This window comes from Mchenga conophoros, linkage group LG23 (genome assembly GCF_057382185.1).
Source record: "Mchenga conophoros isolate Kocher_MC1m ecotype Shallow Benthic linkage group LG23, M_conophoros_male_GT1.1, whole genome shotgun sequence".
Taxonomy (NCBI): domain Eukaryota; kingdom Metazoa; phylum Chordata; class Actinopteri; order Cichliformes; family Cichlidae; genus Mchenga; species Mchenga conophoros.
In genome coordinates, this window is record NC_140547.1 from 15,993,463 (window position 1) to 16,014,204 (window position 20,742).

The 20,742-nt window shown below is 39.2% G+C and overlaps 1 protein-coding gene across 3 annotated transcripts in view; it reads right to left on the minus strand.

Annotated features, from left to right (window-relative positions):
* LOC146546925 (uncharacterized) overlaps positions 1 to 20,742 on the minus strand; it is an 85,342-nt gene that overhangs the window by 17,205 nt on the left and 47,395 nt on the right. For all 3 annotated transcript variants that reach the window (XM_085266517.1, XM_085266516.1, XM_085266518.1), the window contains 2 exons: positions 19,326 to 19,390; positions 7,243 to 7,395 (listed from right to left, as the gene is read on the minus strand). In XM_085266517.1, coding sequence (XP_085122643.1) covers positions 7,243 to 7,395; positions 19,326 to 19,390 — 218 coding nt within the window. The remainder of the gene's footprint in view (positions 1 to 7,242; positions 7,396 to 19,325; positions 19,391 to 20,742) is intronic.

A 20,742-nucleotide genomic window follows, 5' to 3' on the forward strand; every position in this document is an offset into this window, starting at 1 on the left:
AACTGCTGCCCCTCTTCCAAACATACAATTAACAGCGAACTGACCGGTACTGCTGCAGACTGACAGTTCAGGGATACCCTCACTTTTCAGAACAGGAGCCCGAGTATCTGTTTCACAACTCTCCCTGTTTGCTGTACTGTGATGTGTGTGACAATTGAGGCCGGGTTGCAAGACTTAAAAGAAAAAGAAAATGGCTACAGCCATCTAGAAAAACTGCTATGAGGCTAAATAACTATCTGAAGGCTAAAAAGCAATGAAGAGGTAAAAAAGCAAAAAACAAATCCCAAACCTCCAAAAACAAAATATATACATTTTGTTCAGAAAAACTTTAAAATATGGCTTTGCAAGAGAATTTTTCCCGTATATTGAAAGTCAACAGTGACACCACCGCTTACAGGAACTCTGAAAACTAAGCAGAATTAGTTCCTTGACTGTATGTTCTGAGAAAACAAAAAGGATCTACAAGGATATTTTTTTAAATTAATGCAGGCAGATGAAATGATCATACTGCCAAAACAGAGCCGAGCGTCACCCATGACAAAAATAGTGTGCTGGGATGATTATCAGTTTGCACCAGTCTGCTGCAACCAGTCCCTGTCATATAAATGAAAAGGAACCATGAGGAGAGAGTCGCATGCAAAGGAAACAAAAAAAAAGACAAACAGTTGATGTGTCAGAAAGGCAGTTCACATTAGTTATTTTGAGAATCCTCACGTCACACTTGCAGAATGTTTTGAATTCAGCACAGTCTTATTTCCACTGAGAACATTATGACACTGGCCTTGGATGTAACAGGTGACGTAGGAGTGCTAATCAGGAGCCACCTTCAACAACCTCTGCTTTCCTGATGACATCAACTTACTGGTAGGGTCATCAGCTGCACTGCAGCATCTGCTAAACTCAGTGAATACCAGGCAAAGCATGGAGCGACTCAAAAACACGTGCACGTGCACCAGCAAAGAGCACGAGCTTTTAAATATCAAGGTCAACGAAAGCAGCGATAATAATATTTTCAGCCTGTCTGAGCGTCATCATCAACCCCGCATGTGTTCTCTTAACACAATAAATCTTGACAGCGAGTCAGAGTTTCATGTTTTTGTTTGATTGTGGTGTCGCAAAATTATTTTGCAAAGATGTATTTCTTTTAAGCAAATTAAAATAAATGATTTTCATTTGTATCAAAGTCTTCATGAAAGTCAAATTTTACCTAACAGCAGTTTTTAATTTAAAAACAGGCAAATATAACTAGAGACGTGTCTCTTATGCATAAAGCCTGATGGATTTTCATCGGTGATTGACAACACTGATCTGCACCTCGCTGCATCCTTTTATACCAATGAGGGTGATAAAAATATTACAAATTTAACACTGTCCAGAGAAAAAAAACAACACCAGAAATCTGCTGCATAGCTTCATAGCTTTCATGCAGATTATAATTTATTAGACATTAGTTTTGGCTTTTTATACCCAACCAACTAACGCCTGGGCATCTAGGACAAAGCCAAATAAGCTTTCTATTATGATGTGAACAGGTTATCCCAAAAATAGATTTGTCATTGTGTGATCTCAGGAATTTGAATGCACGAACTTGAGAGAAAAGATCAAATACACACTGCTCCCATGCAGAATGTAAAAAACAAATATTCAATAAAGGTTGATCAAAGAAGAAGAACCTACTTTGACTGTTGCAATACCACAAGGGGTCACCACCGCAGCTAGCTCTGCATGTTTGACGTGGCAGACTTTTATACTGGATGCCTTTTCTGATGCCGGAACGAAACTTAAAAATGTTTGAGCGCTAAAGTAAACACCATTATATGTTCATTTAGCTGGGCTTCACATAATTTTAAAAATGCTTTGGAATCAGGTTAATCTAAAGCAAAATGACCAGAAAACTCAGTTTACTGGTGAAACTTTACATAGTCATGTGATATTTGATGAACACAGATTATTCTTGCCTTTTCTTAAAGTATAACTTAACGTATTGCCAGACGGGCCTTAAATTAGCAACATCCTGGCTTTACAGCACAATAACTCACATCTGCCTTACTTTCTAATTCCTTTCACTTTTTTCCTCTGTCTTACTGCAGTGGCTGCGCAGCCAGTTTTGAAACTCTTGGTTGTGACATACTGAGTCACAGCGGGGGGATAAGGGAGACAAAGCTAATTAGAAGGACAAGCAACAGCAAAGACGACGCACCGTGCATCATTTGTGGTGTTTCAAATCGCCAAAACTAATAAGCCTTAGACAGTCGGGGAACAGCCTTTGTTTCTCACTTTGAGCAAATTCTGTGAAAGGAAACAAGCTTCAGGACTGATGACAAATGTTCCACTTTTCAGATACACAGAGTCGCAGCACACACAACCAAATGGGGGACAATTTCTAAATAAACTGTGACATCAACACATGCACAGTCTGTGATCCAAGTCAAGGATGAGGACAGTTTTGAAACAGGGTGAGGGCCGCAGCTTTCTGCAGCCTTTGTTTCTCCAGTGGACAATTTGTCTGTGTTTCATGTAGTTGCAGAGCAGCCAAGTTGGCATTTTCACCACCCATCTTTTTCTGGCGCCACAGTATAAATCATAGACGGTATAAAAGATTGTCGTAGCCCTCTGATTTCACCCACTGAAGTATCAAGATTAGAATTTCAACTTCGTCATCTTGACTGTTGAAGCCAGATGTGACGAGCAAAGGCTGAACGTGTCCTTTGGCCAATTTATAACCAGCTGTGTGAAATTTCTGGTTGATTGGATTGGTGATTGATTGGACTCCTTTGTTAGCCCAACCAATCACCAATCAGATATTAATTCAGATAGATAGTTATTAAGATAGGTAGATTTATTATTTTGTTTTTAGTTCATTTAGCAATTTCAAACATGTTAAAATTTAGATGAGATGTATTAGTTTGCCTCAACCCGAACAAGAATGTAAAACAATACAATTAAACTTCCTGCAGCCTCAGTGAGGTACGGGTAGTCCAGGTCTCAAATTAGGAGTCAACTTTCTAATTAACCTGGAGCATTAATTCCAGCTTTATATAGAAATATGCATGGAAATGGGTGCAGACGACCATGACCTCTTGCTGTACTTTGATGGCAGGTGGTTGAGGAAAGGTGCTGACCTGCTTGTTTTACCTTTTTCTGCACAAAGTGCCAAGCTGGCTTAACTGACGCTTGTACTCATCTGAATGAAAGCATGCAAGACTCAGGCACATCCATCCCAATGAACAGGGATCCATTTACAGCACTCACAGGCGCGTGGGGCTTGTTTTCATGTTCTGACCTTGTAAAGTATGAAAGATGCAGTGTGTACTATGCTGCCAAAGGCAACTGTCACAACCATTTTAAACTCTGATTTGAAATTTTTTTCTGACCAACTATTTTTTCCCCCACAGATTCATAGATGGGGTACATATTTTTACTTATTTCACCATTTGCAACTGAGTGAGTCTAAATACAGCCTGCTCTAAAGCCTCCCTCTACCCAACCCTGACATCCTGTTCAAGAAACCCACGGCTGAAGGCTCGGACTGCAGGTTCCACTGCTGTGAGAAATCCCACATACAGCCCAACACAAGACATGCTCTAAAGCATGAATGGAAATGAATATATTAATGCAATGAATATGGCCCAAAGCGACTAACAACAGTGGTTCCAACTTTGTGGCATCACAATGCTACCACTTTTTTAGCATTGGCACCAAACTTTCTGAGTGGAAATACATGAAACTGATGTCAGGCTAGGCCTTGGCACTACTTTGGGTGAAAAAGAAGCAATCATCAGGTTGTCGTCCTGACAGAGACAAACCAACAAATGATGTTTAAAACAGACTTTTACCAAACTGAAAGTAAATCACCACTATGAACAGATGAGCAGATGTGTTTTCATTCATAACACAGAGTAAACATTTCTTTAAGCAAGAAATCGCCTTTTATCTTATTTCTACTATTAGATCAAGACCAATATCCATTTGCAGTTTGCATACATAACAAACAGCCACATTTAAGCTTCTTTCTTTTTGCTGATCATTCTTAACCCAGGTATGTTTTTCTTAAATGTGCAACAGTTAAAAAGCTATTTCAGAACAATTAGGAATTACATTGAAGTGGTTATTCACACAAAGGTATGGATTTTATAGCTTATAATGCCGTTTTTATTTGTTAATTTAGGGGCAAGTCAGTTGTGAAAGCTCTTTTTAACTTCATAGTGGCAACAAATCTAAACTGAGGAGTCAGTTGTCAACAAATTTCAAGAAAGCCCACGATTATCAAGGTGAAACTTCCTCAACAGCAAGGCCATTGGAACATTCAAAGGGATGTATCGACAGCATAAGTCACTGAAGGTGCCGTTTTCATATACATAAATATATATAAAGCACAAAGCACAACTAAAGGTGAAGGATGCATGGAAACTTTCTGTGTTTGCATGGACACTTCCAGCATGCACATCCTTTGATGAGCGAGCCAAGGACTTGATAAAGGCAGACTTATCAACAGCCCAGCACCTCAGGTGAGCCTTCCAACATTTTCCAGATGGACAAATGCTCTCCAATCACCTTTACTTTGACTTTCCAAGACTCCCAAATTGTCTTTTGTCTAATTGCAACAGTCTAAAAGCAAACAGTTGTTTCTGATCCCAGTGACACATGAGACTAGCGACAAGGCTGCAAAATCCTCTGTCCTTACTTTTATCGTTTATATTCCATCCTTCATTCCACCATGGCTTTAAAAGCACAAAGCTGCTCTGAACGAGTCAACAGATGAGGGGAACAAGGTTAGAGGACTGGGATTTGGAACAGTATAAACAACCATGTGATCTTAATAGATGATTTATAAAAAGCCACCAGGGGGCACTGTTGTCATAGAAAAGCTCTGCAAAGGCAGAAGTGCAGGTACCTGTCACTGAGGTTGTCTCAACCATGTGGGTCACAGGAGCTCTGTTTTTTTCCTTTCCTTTTTTTTTTTTTTTAAAGAGATGAACAATGAGCAGTGATGGGTAAGGGGGAAAGAATAACACAGAAATAAAAATTCATGCCAAGCAATCAGAATGAAAAATGGTTGTTCTGCAAATCAGTGTAATGAAAGAGGATTTAATGGAAAGGGAAAGCCTGAGCCAGGGAGCGATTACAATTCAAAGATGCTTTGAAATAATTACATATTCAGTACAAGAGCTGCTAATTGCACATATTCACACAATTCTCTGCTGATGTATCATCACTGTCAAACTTGGCCATCAACGAAATGGCATACTGTACAATGCTGATGACAAAAAGCCAACTTAGTATCAGAAATGGAAATCTGGTGCCATTTTTTGATGATCTCAGAATGGGTGTGGATAATGTAATAGCATAAAAAGAGCTTCATACCTGCCAAATTATTTAAAGGCTGACCTGAAATGACTGCTATTTGACACTGTTATTCTACTACAGATAACCCAGGACATTTAATCTGGAATATCTGCTATCCTCTGGTTCTCTCCTTTCAAGGTGCGGCATTTATGCCCTTCAATATCCAGATTTACATACTGTCCACTGAGTCTGTCTCTCAGTGCTTCATATGCTGGGATTAGAGTGGGATTTGGGAGGTGGGGACCAGAAGTAGCAATGCCTCAAGGTTAACTGACTCAAATAATCATTATTGTGAGCTCCGGTACATTTGCTCTCTTTATGTGAAGGCTATGACCACCTGACCGGTGCTGGTTTTGAGGTTTGCTTTAGCCACCAACATTCTACAATATACAGGCAGATGTTCCGTGAGCCTTTGTAGCTGCGTTCCAAATCATATTTTTAAAAGCATCTTTCCTTCAAAGTTATACTTCGCCTTCATCTTTGCTGGTGAAAAACACTGTGGTCACAAAGGGATGGACATGATAAGCAACAATAATCTGACTGTTGTGTTTACACGATGCTCGGTTAGTATTAGCATTGCATAGAAAATATCCTCCTCCACCACCAGCCCGAACTGTCGATACAAAGCAGGATGGATCCATGCTTTCATGTTGTTTACACCAAATTCTGACCCCTCTATCTGAATGCTGAAGCAAAATCAAGACTAATCAGACCAGACACCATTTTTCCAACCTTCTGTTGTCCAATTATGGTGAGCCTATGTGAACTGCAAGCTCAGTTTGCCGTTGTCAGCTGATAGAGTGCCACCAAGTGTGGTCTTCTGCTGGTATTCTAAACGCATTAGGTTTCTGCCATGTTATTAGCTCATTAACAAGCATTTGAACTGTGGCTGGAGTGCAGTTCATCACTATGAGCTGTACCACAGTACTGCAAAGTGCCCAGTTAAGCCTGCACCTGCTGTCAGTATAACCTTCATAATCACTTCCAAGTTTGAATTAACTTCAGCAACACCTGTCCAGATCCACACTCTGAATGAAAAAATCCAACATAAATCAGGACGTTACATAGGTAAGCTTTAAATTACCAGCTGATCGGATGCCACTTGCTACCTTTGAACGTGATCTCTTATCTTCTTCTCTTAAATCGTTTGTGATTTCTGACAGCACAGTTATCACACATTGTTATAATTGCTTATTAAGTGAAGGTGAGAACAAAACCATCCCATGGCCCACTTTAACCCCTGTTCATATCTATTTCTAACTACTCTTAACTCTTTCTCAGCTATTGTTTCTCAAGGTCTATGAATCAACCATCAATATTCAAGCCAACATGAGTGGGAAATCTGAGCGTTCCTTGCATCCTGATGAGAGCCCTTTTTCTAAGCTAATATTAGCAAGATGGAAATCAAAGATGCACTGAGGCAAGGCACAAGCATGGACATCACTTCCTTTGGATTTTTATAGAAAATTTGTGTCTTTGTTTCATTCCAGTATCCAACACACAAAAAAGAGATTTTATGACAGCGAGAACGACACCCGCTGAAGAAACAACACTCGCACAAACTGAACCTCGACTGAGTGTCCAACACCTGCTGTTTCTAAAGTAAATACTAAACGATTGGCCTGTATTTGAAACAAGTGATCTAGTGGTTCTGCAGTGAGCAGACGAATTTTGCAAAACCCGAGCAATAGGTTTACACATGAACATGCAGATAACAGTGAGCAAAGAGCTTTTTCTTGATAAAGAAACTTCCAAACAGCTGTTTAGGACAGATTTGAAACCCTGCTTTACATATTAGCACATATTTATTCAAAGGATACAACCATAAGTGTCAGGCTTGTGGCTAAAGATGGAAAGACAGAACAGGAGAGGTAAGCACTTTAAGTACAGACTCACTCTTCTAGCGAGATGTTAGAGTATTTCTGTGAGGAGACTGAGGATGGAGGATCAGAGGGGCTGCTGTAGTCAGGCCTGGTTGTTGTTGTTTCCGGTGTCATCCTCCTCTCTGGGAATGATGTCTGCGGGACAATTTCCAGCACTGCCCAGCACCTAACACACACAACAAAACCCTGTCATATTAATAAAGGGTATGTAATTTAGTGCTTGATGGTCTGTGACTTCTTTAACTTTGAATTAAATATTACAATTACACACAAAACCTAAAAGCATATATATGAAAAAACTCAGTGGTTTGTTAGCCGAGTAGTATTTCTATTACTCTGCAAAAAGCAAATGTATGCAAACCTTAAAAATGTAGGAAAACTGTTGAACAGTCCTACACACCAGCTTGGAGGACTTGTACACTTGAATTATCAGAACACATTCAGCTCTGGGATGTTTGTTAGTTTCATCACATGAATTGCTTGTTTCAGGCTGCTGGAAGAAGGTCAGGACTTTGACTCGGGCTTTCCAAAACATCATCTTGCTTCTTTGATCATTTTTTGGTAAAACAACTTGTATGCTGATGCTTTTTTTTTTTTTTAACCCACTTTCTCTTAATGTTCAATTCATGAACAGATGTTGCTTCATTCTTTATAAATTTGCAGTAATATTCTATCGATGATGACCCGCCCTGGTGCAGATTAATTATAACCGTCTCAAACAGTCATAATGCGGCCACCACGTTTTACAGATGGGATAAGCTCCTGGTTCAAACAGCCTTCTGATTCATCCTTTAGTGTTAGTAAACTTCTCATTCATGAACATGTACACAATGTGAGAAGCTGCTTAGATGTTATCCTGGGCTCCCATGTGACCTTTCACACTATTAGACACCGTGCTCTGTGAGGGAACACTGGACACTCCAGTCGGGTGAAGCAATGTTCTTCATTTCCTTCATTTGTAGCCTGTCTGTTTGACTGCTGCTGAACATCAATAAGCCTTTTTTGAGGTCCATGGAGATCTTCTTTGTTCATGATTCACTTCCTAAAACAATGTTGTGAAGCTCAGACACTGGGCTGATCCCTGATCTTTACATAAACCAGGGCACACACTCACACCTGACTGTCATCCTGCTACCTGAAAACAATAGAATAATGTAAATAATAATAATAATAAGAAGAAGAAAGGTCAAAAACTTGAGAATTTTTTTCTACTAGGCTAATTATTGGAAGCATAAAATTGCTATATTATAATATTTAACACTTCAGAAAACTCTCTTTTGATAACTGATATATTAATAGACATGTACACAATGCATATTGTGACTGGCAGTTGCATTAGTAGAGAACAGCAGCCTTGAATCTTGGAAATCTCCTAACTAACTGCGCGAGCGTCCAAAAGTCTGCATTCCCTGACAACGATAGCAGTCGTACTTCTAACCGTAGCTTAATTTCTATCCTTTGGAAAACGAAACCAACCCCGAGTCTGAGTTGGAAACAGAGACTTTGTATCCTCTGTAGGCTTTAAAAGTAGTAGACAGCATGAATGAATGAATTAATTACAAATTTATCACAAAGACTGATATCATTTTAATTATTGATACATATTAAGCAGTGGCGAAGCCTCATTTTAGTTGGCAGAGCAATACATCAAGAAAATGAGGTGATCTTTAAAACCTGACAAAGCCTCTCATGATATTATTCTACACACATAACAGCTAGTTATACTATTTTCATCCAACTGCTAGACAACACCGTTACTGGGTGTGTTGATAATTTACTCTCTCCAACACCACAGGCTGCTGTTGTGCTAGTTTCCCATTGCTATACTTGACAAGGGCATCTATTTCCTTGTGCATTATGTGTATAGGATCTCTCTGTGCAGCTTGTCTGCTGGGTTCTGTACTGCACAGCCTTGGAGCCGTGCCCCCTGCTGAAACTCCTGCTGCTCGATAGGTTGGGACAGAGTTTCAAAAGCATAGCTTATTCTGAAAAGAAACACAAGTTCTCGTGTGTAAATTTAGCAGTTTGTTTTATTTTAACTGGCTTCTTCCCCCCAAAGTAAATTTTTTTTAGTTATTATAAATATTAATGAAGCCATTTATTTGACAACAATGTGCCGAGATTAATTCTTTAATTGTTATAATTATAAATAATTCTTCTTTTGCTCATGTTTTAAACAAGATGACAACAAACAAACTAAAGAAAAGTCTGAAAAACTGAAATTGCCAATTTATGCTTACTCCAAAAGCAAGTCAGTCGCCAGGAACTCCCATGTTAAATTTTCCAGTATGCTTATAGCCCGCTGCAAAACGTTTGGTCTCTATAGCCAATTTCCCTGCTTGATGATAATTGGATAAGGGAGGAGTTGTATTATAACTCTCTTATGTTGTATTAAGGCTTGATCTGCCCACCAAACCTGGTTGTTAAAGTATTAAACATATAGAAATCCCTTGTTAATTTCTGATTGAAATAACTACGATTTACCAAAATTTTCGAAACACTTAGTTCAATTTCATTAGACAGATCCGGAGTGAGAACCATCAAACCTGTAGAATCAACAAATCACTTAAACAAAATCTGTCAGATAAACTAAAGTTGGCTAAAAGATCTAAACAAGCATCATATTAAAGCCACTGACATCTATCAGTGTGGAAAAGCCAAATCTAAGGCTTTGTGACTCCATCAAACCACAGGGAGAGTCATTATCCACAAATAGAGAAACTTGGAACAGTGGTGAACCATCCCAGGAGAGGCCAGCTCTAAGAGCACACCAATGACTCATCCAGGAGGTCACAAAAGAACATCGCTGAAAGAACTGAAGGCCTCACTTGCCTTTGTTAAGAACAGAGTTCATAATTCAACAATCAGAAAAAGTCCAGGCAAAAATGCCACCCATGGGAGATTTCCAAGGTGAAAACCACCACCGGCCAAAAAGAACAAAGGCTCGTTTCACATTTGAGCCTTTGTGTATGCAGTTTGAATCCTGCTACATTTGGCGTAAAACTAAAACTGCATTGTCTGATGTGTGCAGAATTATATAATGTTTTTTGCAGCTACCGTGTGCCACTGCATACGATTTAATCAATGTAAGCACGGTGGATTGCTGTGCAAAATAGCACTACCCTCTGGCGTGGCAATGCTGCAGATTTATGGACGTGAGTCACGCTGCCTTCAAAATGCTGCGGGGACCAAGTAAGAGAAACTTTTTATGCAGTATAAAGCTGCTGTGGACAACAGTAACAATCACTCAAATTAATATATGGATCAATATACTGGCATTCCTGATTTAACCACATTAAACATTAATATTTGATCCCTTTAAAGAAATCTACTGGTTCAGTAATGCTTAATTAAAATAGTTTATATCGGAGTCTCTACATAAAAATGGATTTCACATCACCAGCTTCTCTCAGTGCACAGAAATAAAGCTATAATATCTGCAGAAATGGGGACTGTCATCATGTGCTGGGGACTGCGTGTCGCTTAAAAAAAAATCCAAGATCAATTGTGTGACCCAAGATGAGCTAGTTACGCTAATCTGCACGGTTCAGTTCTTCGAAGCCACAAGAGAATTAGATTAGCCAAGCTGGATTCAATCATCCAAGATGACTCAGCACTCTTGTGGTCACTGCCTGAGGGAAATATATCAATACTGGAAACCATCATCAGCAACACTGTGATTGGAGGAAGAATGAACGGTAAGGTTAAAAGTTAGAAGAGCTTCTAGGGGGGTTAAAGAGAGATAACAGATGTTTTACACACGAGTAGAAATCAAAAAAAGCAACAAAAATAAAAACATGTATGAGAAGCAAAAAGGCATCAAGTTTAATGCATTAGTAATCAATACTCCTGAAATTTTCAATGTACTTTTCTACTGCAGCAGAGGAGTCATCAGAAAAGAAAACTACATTACACTTCTCAGCTTCCATGCTCTAAAAGGGCATTAAAGTCATTCGTAAAAATCAACCTTAAGAGAATAAGACTCAGAGAAACTGAATAGCATGAAATTCCAAAAGCACACAGCAATGAGACGTATTTGTGTGCAATAAAGATCTTATTTCTTAATATTCAGAACAAGTAGCGGCACACTGAGGAGCTGGGAATTCACAAAATATTTAAACAGGTGTGTTGGATTTTTCAGCAGAACTTAATGGGCCGCAGAGCGATTAATGTTCTCTGTCCTTTTAAAGCAAAAGTGAAGAGGGAAAACGAGCTTAGTGTACACACTGATAATATTAATCTCTTCCTCTGAGGACTCCAAGGATAGAGCAGAGTCGACTTCTGAGGTAAAATAAGCTCACTGGACGCTTCTGCTGTTTGTGTATCACTCATCTCATAGCGTTACGTTATTTTGTGGGTAACTGGCAGAAAATACCACACTTTCCTCCTAATATGAAAGGTAATACATTACATGTGAATGTAGTCCCTTTCAGCTGAAGCAGGACTTCTCTAAAGGACAAGGTGGAGGATCACGATGCACACTGTTTGTCCCCTTGAAATATTCCTTCCGATGCACCAGTCGCGGCTCGGTGATGCCTGTGAAGTCCTTCGCTTAATCTTGCTCTCAGGAAATTCTGACCTGATGCTGGTGTGACAACCAATCATCAAATGATTCAAAGAGCCTCTGACATAATTTGCAAGCAAATTTTGCGCAGTAGTGACGGGAGAAGGGAGATGAGATAACGCGATCCTGCTGTCGGCCAAAAATGCAAAAATGTAAGCACATTAAATTTCATTACATCAAACCAACAATGCAAAACTGTATGTCTGTTTTTTTTTTTTAGATTTATCATGAATTATATAAGTGCTATTTCATCACGGCTATACATATTCTCAACGTATTTGATTATCCTTGTTGACAAAAATCTGAATTTTAAACCAAGTTACCAACAGTTGTTTTTGCACAGGAAGAAAAATGTAAACATGAGGATTCTATTGCAATTCATCAAATCACCTTTTAAACTTTTACAGTTAAATGCACACAGCATTTCCCTTTGTTCTAATTAGGATATGTGATTTTACAGAAACTAAATAGAATTGCCTACATAAATTATTATTTCATTTGAATTATCAAATATATGATTGCTGTACCAACCTTTTGAATCTGTAAAGTTTGCAAATTACGTACTGCAAATTAGGGCGTAAGATGTTACATCTGTGCTAACAAGTCACTGTGTGACTGTGCCACACATGACAACGTTTATACTGTCATGTTACTCTAATTTCAACCACAGCCCAAGGCAACCGTCTCAGCTAGGAACCTTTTAATGAGCTGTCAGTCTGAAAATGCAGCCGTTTCACAAAGAATGAGTCGATCCAAAAGCTTTGTGAATAAAAGGGACCACAAGTTATTTGCTCATTTATAGCTCCATATTTTTGTTAATCTTTGTCTACTAGAGTAGCTTAATATGATTTACAGTTCAAAGTAATCTTTAAAAAAAAAAAAAAAAATCTCATACAAGGCAACCCCTCAGTCTATCCACTGTTTGAAACAAGCTGTTCTAGCATCTCTGCTTTTAAACCTGGAACTGAGTGCATGAAAACCTGATCCATAAAACACCATACAGTTCTGAGAGTATTAATCTGTGTCCACACTGGAAGCGATCAATGTTAGCACATAGAAAGTCATTCAGAGTCACGTGGGTCCAAGAAGTGACCCTAAGGTGAGCGATTGATAAGACTAGCATTGAAAGGGCAGTATATCAGTGATCGGCATATGATGGACCCCCAGTAAATACATTAGATGGTTACCCTGGCAACCAGAGCCTGGTAGCTAGCAACCAAACATCAGCTTCAAAGTGATATCTGGTGGGGACAGCTGTAGTATGATCGAGTAACAGTTGAATTTTGGGTTTCCCATTGTCAGCACATGCGCCACAAGTCTGAAAAATATTATCCGACTCTGCACTGACCCACTGCAAAGACTTGTGCATCAGCTCTAGACATAAATCACAAGATCTAATAAGGAAGAATTGTTAATATTATAATATGTCAATATGCTATAGCACTGGTTATTAAACTTTGGTGCCCAAGTCCTATTTGTATTCATTATAGCCAAAAATAGCCTCTATGCCATCTGGCATGCTATCATTCTTTGGATTTAATTGTTAGATGACGGCACATTTAAAAGCCCATTTGCAACATCTGGACCTAGCATGACACTTTTTGCACGAGTGACATCATGGGATGAGGCTCTAGATGACCTCCATCAGCTGGTCAGGTATTTTCACACTGCCTAAACAGAAATACTGTCTGTCTGTTCAGATGCAGCACTCTTCTGAAGTAGTTTGTCTCAGAGGGAATATTCGATTACCAAGAATCTCTTTAACTCTCTTGGTATAATGTTAGCATTAGCCAAGGACTCCCCAAAGATGACACACTCAGGTTAAGAGAACTGATGCAGTTAGTAAATAAATGAGTTTTTGTGCAGTCATGTATTGTGATAATAACATATGGTTGTCAGAAAATGTCACAGCACACCTGAAAATGCCTCAGTGCACTTTAGTCATGACTCAGCATATTATTTGGAACCATATGTTCTTTAACATATATTTGAGAACTGGTGAAATTTCTCTGAAATAATCATTATATTTCTGCAATAATTCAAACTACACTAATATCTCAATTATGATATAAACAAACTGATACACTTCATTAATCTTGGTATCATGCTGAATAAAATAAAGCTATTTCCAGTCATAAAAACTACACAAATGGTGATGCCAGACACATTAAGACTCTTAATCTCACAAGGCATTGGTGTGCCCACTAAATGTGCTATTATTAGTGATAAACATGGCCGGCCAAAAGGCCGAATCAAGCCTCTGATGTGGATTTCCACTTGGATTGTCAAGGTTTTTAAAGTTTGGTGGAAATGAGCCTGATAATCCTTCAGGATATGAGTGGTCTTTGAAGATTTTTAAAACCAAACGGCAGGCTGTGAAACAGAAGACAAATCACAAGTTCTTTGTTTGAAACCAAAGGCCGTAAAGTTCAGCTGCAGAGAGAGAGAGAAAGCCAGTCACGAACAAGCAAGTTTTCTCCTCTCTCTGCGGCACTGACTGTTGGTCTCTTTGAATCGGCAGTGCCGAGTGCAGCTCTGAGAGATTTATCCATTCATTTGTTGTGGCTACGCTCGAATGCACCCAACAACACACCATTTCTATTTTATTCTACTAGTCTTTCACTCTGCAGGGTGGCTCAACAGAATTATGTCCCCAACGATAATTATCAATCAAAATTATGGTCTGAAAAATGGAGGCAGAGGAAATTGCTTACCAGGACGTCAAGCAGGAACAGGACCCCCAAAAGAAGTAGTGTGATAAGTGAGAGTGGTGAAAGAGAGCAAAGGGGAGAGAGCAGATTTGCATTCGTGCAGTAAAAGAGCGTTTTACCACCACACAACTTATAGTAACCAAGAGAAGTAGACTTTAAGCTTTTAAGAAACAAATAAGGTCAATTCATGGGCATTACATTAACTTTTGAGTTCAGCTCCAGCTGAGCTTTCAAATACTGGGAAATGTTTAAACCTTCAGCAGCATAGTGACATATGGGATTTAAAGAAAGCAATAACTCTTTTTAAAGGACGCGTTCAGTTAATTTGTTTTTCTAAGTCCCACATCAGTTTGAGGCAATGATTTATCCAGATCTCATTTCAGTGTGGGAGAAACTGCAAAAAAGAGTTAGCTACACACCTGAAAGGAGACAAATCATTTAAACTGAAAAACGCTATCTTTGCTGTAGCATTTCATCTGTTTCAAAGTAAAATGACTGCAGTTTGTTCCATTGTCTCTAAATGGAAACTGTTAATTTGTCCAATACGTTTTCTAAAACTAAAGGGCAAATGGACTGATTCTTATATAGTGGTTTTTTACTCCCCTGGAGCATTCAAAGCAGTTTATATGGCTTGTTCATACATATTTTTGTGCTTAACATTCACACTTTCATGGATGCATCCGGAGAGCAAGTTGGGTTTAGTATCTTATCCATGGACATTTAGTATGCAGATTGGAGCATCCAGGGACTGAACCACCAACGTTACGATTAGCAGATGACCTGCCCTACCTCCTGACTACAGCCACCCCGTGGCACCATAAGCAAGGACACAAATTACTGCATTCACTTAATTGAGAATTCTCTCCAAGTTCCAGTCATCCTGGAACCTCGAGAGCTTTTGCATCTTTTTACCTTCCTCTTAACTTTCCATTAATGCACCTCGACGCAGCGCTTTGCAAACAGTCAGGCTTTTCAGCAATGACCCTCCGCTGCTTACCCTTCTCACGGAGGGTGTCGATGCTCATTATCTGAATAACTATGCCTGCAGTCTTTCCCATGAGTGTAGTTGCATGTACAAAACTAGACAGATACATAGTACCTATACTGTAAATAGCAACCTAACTTAACTGATTGGGACCTGATGAATGTAAAAACAAAGACTTACCAGATTTTCATTTTTTACCTGATTTTTGTTTTTGAGAAAAATGACATATGAGGACATTTCTTTTAATTTCATTAGAACAGTGGCAGTATAACATCCTTGTAAGTGAATATCAGGCCCTTGTAGAGCTAAATTTAGTATTTTGGTCTAGACCAGCGGTCCCCAACCCCTGGGCCTCGGACCGGTATACCGGTCCATGAGTCGTTTGGTACCGGGCCGCGAGAGTTGAGGCTCAGGTGTGAAATGTTTGGTTTTCAGCGTTATTTTGTTATCGTTTTTATCGTTAACTCTGTTTTCCTGGGCCTTTTCACGTGTGTTATGAATAAATCTTATTTTTTTCGGTACCGGTACTAGTTTTATTTTGTTGTATTTATCCGCGACACATTAAAGGCCGGTCCATGAAAAATATTGTCGGGCATAAACCGGTCCGTGGCGCAAAACAGGTTGGAGACCGCTGGTCTAGACAACCCAAACTGTGATGTCAGGTCCTAGGAAGTTACAACTAAAATGGCTCGTATGTGTTAGTTTTTGTGTAAAAAATATATTAAATAAAATGCAAAAAAAACCCTCCTTTCACAATATTCCTAATGTTTGAGATGCAATATATATATGTGTGTGTTGATTAATGTCACTGATACAGTAAGATACCAAGTGTCATCCCTCGTCAAAGGCACAGTCGGACTGCAGTGGCATCTTTTGGCAGGACAACGCACCCAGTTACACTACAAAAATGTCTCAGGATTACAGCTCGATCAGACCGAGCCCCAAATTTGGCCTCGCCTCCGCATTGCCCGGATCGGATTGAGCATACGTGGGCTGACCAGAGCAATCCTGATACCACAGCCTGATGGACACACTGCAAACGTCCCCATGCCTGATAACACCGTGCACTGTATCGCTGTGTCGATGCCCTGATGTGTCAGAGCTGTTTTATAGTACTGCTCGAGAACACAATTTTCTATGACAAACTGAAGCTGAACTCTCGCAAAAGGACCAAATAAATTTACTTTACCTCTGTGAGAAAGGCCCTCAGACTGCATAAAGTAATCTCAGTGTGACTTATTTCCCATCAGTAAGAGGACTGTAGGCAAAAGAAACATTGTTGGGTGGTGACCTCCAGTAATGGCTGCACTAAACTGGGATCACACGCTTAAAACATAGCCTCTTGGCATGAAGATTTGCAGTGCTGCAAACAATCAGCATTAGCAAACTCTCTTACCGTGCATTTCCTCTCACTCGGGTCTACTGCGAGTCATACTAAGTCAACACGGTGGAGGAAAAAACCTCAGTGCTGCATGAAAATGCTTGTTTGTCTGTTCAACAATGCGTTCTGTAACCTGCAGCGACCGGAAAATAATGTAAAAGCCTGTTGTACCCATGTGAAGTATAACACTTAGCTGAGGTGCTATAGGTCTGTAAAAGTGCATTTATAAAACTAAAGGTATAAGCTGAGTTTAGGTTTTTTGCAGCGCATGTGTGTTGACCAAAGGGATCTATATATGTGGAAGGAAAAGCAAACCTGTTTGAAATAACTCTGAAATGTTATCATGATTCAATAAATGGAGCCCCTCTGTGAAAAACCTGTTATTATGGAGCATTATTTTGCCACGCAACACTGCTTTCAGATTCTGGTGTATAGCTTCAACACAAAACAACAAGAATAAAAAAAAAAGAAAAGAAAAAAAATTCTGCCTGAAGCTCATAAATCTTAGAGAAGCATCCCAGAGGAGAGAGACTTATTGTGTGGAGCTGCTGCAAGTTGTTTTGCCAGAAGCCGATCAGTAAAGTACACCAAAGGTCAGATACAACCAATTGTGGGTTGTAGCTCAGTGAAATTTGTCATGGGTGTGCAGAGAGCATCTCATACAGCAGTGATACATTGTATTTGCTTAAGTTTCACATGTGTTCGCCTTGCCAAACCCAATTATTTCCAGATCGGAATTTCCAGATTTGATTGATTTTGCGCCGTGCATACCCGCCTCACTTTGTTTTAAGCTGTAGTGCCAGCACACATGAAAATGTGCCGTTAAAGGAGATACGATCAAGCACTGAAACATAGAAGAAAAGAAGACAGAAATGAGCCTGAGAGGCAGATTTAAAAAAACAATAGGGAGAGATGGAGTATCCTGACCTTTACAGCAGTGCTTAGTTATATCCTAGACTGCCCATAAGGCAAGCAGATAAAATGAAATTGGCAGAGTGCTCCTTTAAATTTCTCCATTTTTTCCCCTTAATAAAAAGTTGACTTTTTTCACAAATGGACGGGATGACACACACTGTGAGATACGACCAGATTTCCTCAGGTAATACTCTGGGAGAATATATTTCTGTTGTGCTGGGTGAAGAACAAAATTAACCACGCAGTGGCTGCCTACATTACTCACTATGTTTACAGACTTATTTACTGAGTAGAGGAAAGTTAAATACCAGTTTAAATATACACCAGGTGCAGTGTGACTCCAAACTCCATCCTGTTGAGGCTTGTTTCTCTGTCGCGAGAAGGAAAGGGCACACTAAACATTCTTCCTAAATGCAACTGACTCTTCAGCTGCAAAGTGGGGGTTCAATAGACAGTGAAGGGTCTGTGCTCTCTGGTGCATTTCGAGTCCTTTGTGGATGGTTATTTTGCCAGATGGCCTTCTTAAACTCTGGGCCACCGTCCTTGCTGCTGCTGCTTTTACTCTTTGCTCTCTTCAAACGTCTGCTGAAGGTCTCAGAGGATCCCACCTTCAGAGCCAGCGTATGTGACCCTGAAGTGGTCATATGTGACCATCTGGCCATAATACCCTATGTCAATCATACTGGATCGTATAAAGCTTTAACAGTTGACATTTGACATATGGCTTAAATCATTCTTTCTGAACTATTTCATTCTTTCTTAGGAAGACAGCCTTGCAGCCACTTATTCCTTACCTATGCGGAATTACCCAGTAAAAGCTTATTTGCTATAACTACTAGCAAAATTATAATAAACGACAAAGACTTTAAGCTTAATGATGATTGTGCCTAAAAGATCCTGCACAGTTTCCTTCCTCAATAGTACCTGACCCTCAACCAGGTTGAGAGTAGGTTGTGGGCAGGTTGTGGTCATTGTTCACAGAAATAGTCCAGCACCCTGTTGTGCTCTCTGGGTGATAATACACCAGATGGTCTTCTGGGGGAAGAGAATTTCTATAGTTAATGGTTAAGAAGCAGCAAAAGTGCCAATTGCTTGCCTTACATTTTAGTAAGTACTGAAAAAGCAATTTATTTCCACATAGACTGCAAAAGAAAGGGAAGGAGCTAAAGGATAATTAAATATAAATAGAGCTATAGCTTATAACTCTTAACCGACTGGAAAGTCTATCCATGCTTCTTTGTTAATCTCTTATTCTTCCAAGGTTGCAGTATGGCTGGACCATATCCCAACTGACATTGTGCTCAAGTCAAGGAACCCTGGAGCCTGGACTGGATGCCAGTCCATCACAGAGCTAAGAGAGAGGCCTACATACAGTCAACTTAGAATCCTCAATTAACCTGGCATACATGTCAGAATTGAAACCACAGCACCTGAAAAACTTCCTTTTTCAGACCACAGTTCTAACCATGATATGACTGTGCCAACCAATATCTGGAAAGGAATAAAGAATCAAAGATCAAATAACGAGTAAAGTGCTCACCAGAGGATGTTGAGCACAGTGCAGGTTGTCAGACCTCCAATCACTGCTCTCCGAAACCACAGGATCTAAAGATGAAGACAAGAGAACACGATAACCAACATCCGGCTCAAGCAGCGTAACAGGAGAACATTGTGGAACAATTGCACTACGTAATCACATAACTGCACAGGTGATAATACAGAGTTCCTCAAAAGCAAACTTAGTTGCTACTATTCCAGTCGTGCACTTCATCTAAATGATGCTTAGGCAAACTGATCAGTGGCAGAGAGAGAGCATCTTTGTGGGTCTGACTCTTTGTATATGGGCCGTGGATGTGACATGGCAGTTTTACTGTATCACAAGAAATAAAAATTTAATTACCTAGTACTGTCCTCATGGTTAAGAACTTCTCGTTTGGATTTAAATTGACCTATTGTTATAAAACCTCACTTCATTTTTCATTTTTAAAACCTTTTTTTGGCCTGATTTAAAAGGTATTTAACTGTAACTGTAAATATCATGTAATAACAACTGCATGTAACCATGTAATTGCCACCCATGAATTAAGAAGGGGCAGCTTTTATAAATAACATGCTTAAAAAAGCTGATACACACCTCTGGCATAACTGTAACTATTTTAGTAAATGACATTTTTTTTCCATACATGCATTTCTAAAAATGTAGTTATTTTAGGTTGAAACACAATATAAATGCTTCAAAATTTTTTATATACCTTTATATTTTTTAATTTTCTCTTTCAATATGATCTTTTATAAAATAAAAATATTGTTAGTTATATATTTGTATATATATATTTTTATATGACTCCAACTTAGATGCTAGCCTCTGTAGTCATGCAGGTGCTTGTTTATATGAACATTCCATGTTATTCTGACAATGGCTTTGAAACATTACGGCAGCAAAATGCAGGCCTGTAGTCAGGAACCCTGTGATATGAAGATATTTACATCAGGATACTTTTTTCATTTCAGAGTAGCAAGTGTGTTTCTATTCTGTCTTTATGTATATTTTCAATTGGAGGATTTTGGAATGGCAACAAAGTTATATGGCATATCTCCACTTATGAAGAATGGAAAAAGCAATCAATCTGCATCTTCTGTACCTGGTTTTCTAGACGTGTAGTAAATGAATAGAATTTCCCATGTTATTTTTTGTTAATCACTAAGCCCTTTTACTCTTATTTATTTATATTAATAAATGCTTTTGCATGTGTCCAGATGATAGTCTGAGACAGGAGCTTGGTCAATAAAAGACTAGACTGTGTGGCTGGGAAAGAGCCGTGACCTAACAGCATTACTTCTGACCTGACCAATAAAGACTGACCCATCCTGCAGGTAGGGTTAGTGGCCTATCAGAAATGGTGAGATACAGAAAAAGAAACCTGAATTTTTCCTTCCACAAACAATACCTATCAAGA